The sequence below is a fragment of the Gorilla gorilla genome, chromosome 1 (assembly GCF_029281585.2).
Source record: "Gorilla gorilla gorilla isolate KB3781 chromosome 1, NHGRI_mGorGor1-v2.1_pri, whole genome shotgun sequence".
In the NCBI taxonomy this organism is placed as follows: Eukaryota; Metazoa; Chordata; class Mammalia; order Primates; family Hominidae; genus Gorilla; species Gorilla gorilla.
This window is the reverse complement of record NC_073224.2, coordinates 105,532,791-105,534,853: the sequence shown is the minus strand read 5'-3', so window position 1 is coordinate 105,534,853 and position 2,063 is coordinate 105,532,791. Positions and strand designations below refer to the sequence as shown.

The window sequence follows — 2,063 nt, the reverse complement described above, 5'->3', positions numbered from 1 at the left end:
TTCAGGCCTCTTTTTCTGTGACTTGGACAATGTGGAGTTGAAGCAGGTGAGAGAACATGGAAGGCCCGCCCTTCTCAGGGAAGCGGTGGTGGTGACCAAGACAGGCAGGGAAAAAGCAAACTTCTTTCTATGTGGTGCCTTTTGTATCTTGGACACTGAGGCATCCGTTCATACCTCATCACCCATCTCCCCCTGCACTCCCCCAGAAAACCTGGAAATGACACAAGTGGCTAACTAAGGACTTTATTTCAAACAAAAATTAAAAATAAAAAATTGAGAGCTCTTTTCCCTGGGTTTGGGGAAGGAGTCAGGGTAGGGAATTCCCCATGGCTAGGCCAGTACCCTCAGTACACTGGAGGGCTGTGGGAATTCCCTTCCTTGCCCATGATGGGGAACCTCAGCAAGTGCAGGGCCCACGCAGCGCCCGCTAGCAAGGGGAGCTTGGGCCAGGGGTCGGTCCCTGGGAGGGGTAGGTCCCTGGGAAGGGTAGAGCTGGGCAGCAGCATGGCCAGTGGCCAACCACAGGATCAAGTCCTAAGTACCGAGAACCTACCCTTCCCCGCTTCCTGGGCCCCAGAACGGAATAAGAGGATGGCCTGTGGAAAGAACCTCTCAGAGACCCCTACAAGGAGAAGAAAGGCGCCAATGTCCCTCACATTTCTCGCCTCTGTTTTCTGGAGGGCAGTGAGTCCTGGAGTCAGTCTGGTGGTAATATTGACACAGACCAGGAGGGGCAGGGAAGCCCCAACAAGTCTGGACCCCACAGCTGGCTCTCCCACCCCCCAGCAAGCTCTCGCAGTTACCACATGATCCTTCGTGCTTCTTGCCTTCCATTTCCCTTGGGTGGATGGTTGGGTAGGTGGGGTTTCCTGGTTTGGGGTTTCTCAGACAAGAGCCCTCTAGGGAGGGTGCCCTGGACCCCCCACCACTCCTGGGCTGAGGAGCGTGTCACATGATGCCGTTGGTGAGGTACTGGAAGCCGTCATAGAGTTTGGTGGTGATAGACCGCATACTGCCATCCACCATCTGCTCCACCAGCAGCTGCAGCTGCTCCTCAGTCATGCTCATGTGGAACCTCTCTTTGAGGTTTCGAATGGTGCTGGAGCCATGGAAGCAAGGAAGCTGAGAACCTGGGGGAAGCAGTCGGAGTTCAGGGTCATGGATGGACGGGAGGGGCAGTGGTGTCAGCCACAGCAAATACAGAGCTGGGGCATCTGAAGTGCCCTTTTCCTCCCACCTCAGGTCCTTGATGGTGTGGGTGCAGTTCTGCTTGGGCAGAGAGAAGGAACTGGCAGGAACCCCTCATCACCCCACACCTAAGCCCTTCTGTAGGTGAGGGCATGTGGGCAGAGGAAGGAAGGGGACCAACACCACATCTCCCTCAGTAAGGGTGGAGGGGCCCAGAGGGCAGGCTGGGAGGAGGCTGGAGGGAGTGGGCCCTGAGCTGGGCACTTATCTGGTTGCAGACCTCTGCCTATGCTACGTCTGACACTCACAGATGACCTGGGCCACCGTCATCATGGGGCCAGATGGGGATGATCCTGAGCAACGGCGACAACCTGTGGGGTAGGGGCAGGAATGGGGAGGAGGGGGAGACTGGCAGTTCAGACCTGGTATACACCTGGAGCCTTGAGGAGGGGGATGAGGACAGAAGGGGGTCCTGGGCAAAAGACTGTAGATGGCAAGGCTGTAGTGGAAGGAGATAATGATGAGAGGGGAAATACTTCTCAGAGCTGAAGGGTGGCAGAGGACAGGGCAATCAGAGGTCATAGTGGAATGGAGAAGAGAGATGGAAGGAGACTGAGAAACTCAGAGCTGGACAGGGGTGGGGAGTGAGAAGGGACCAGGAGGCTGTAAATGGGCCTGTTTTCTCCCTAAAGATGCCGAGGAGGCAGGTGCTGCTATCCCCTTCCCCAGCCTCCTGGACTTAGCCTTACCAGGGTCAGGAGGAATGTCCTAAAGGAGAAACAAGGCACTGGACCAGAGCTAGAAACCCTCTGGGAACCCCCCTCCCTCAACCGAGTCTCGTGGGATCAGCTTTCTTATGCTCCAGGGCTCCGACT

General features: G+C 56.4%; 1 protein-coding gene across 6 annotated transcripts in view; it reads right to left on the bottom strand.

Moving 5' to 3' along the window:
* Positions 1-227: 227 nt before the first annotated feature.
* Positions 228-2,063, bottom strand: part of PI4KB (phosphatidylinositol 4-kinase beta) — a 36,000-nt gene continuing 34,164 nt past the window's right edge. For 3 of the 6 annotated variants that reach the window (XM_019022311.3, XM_019022327.4, XM_063695253.1), the window contains 2 exons: positions 1,497-1,559; positions 228-1,130 (listed from right to left, as the gene is read on the bottom strand). In XM_019022311.3, the coding sequence (XP_018877856.1) occupies positions 949-1,130; positions 1,497-1,559 (245 nt within the window). In that variant the 3' untranslated portion in view covers positions 228-948. The remainder of the gene's footprint in view (positions 1,131-1,496; positions 1,560-2,063) is intronic. The other 3 variants (XM_019022353.4, XM_019022331.4, XM_055358225.2) reach the window with 1 other exon arrangement.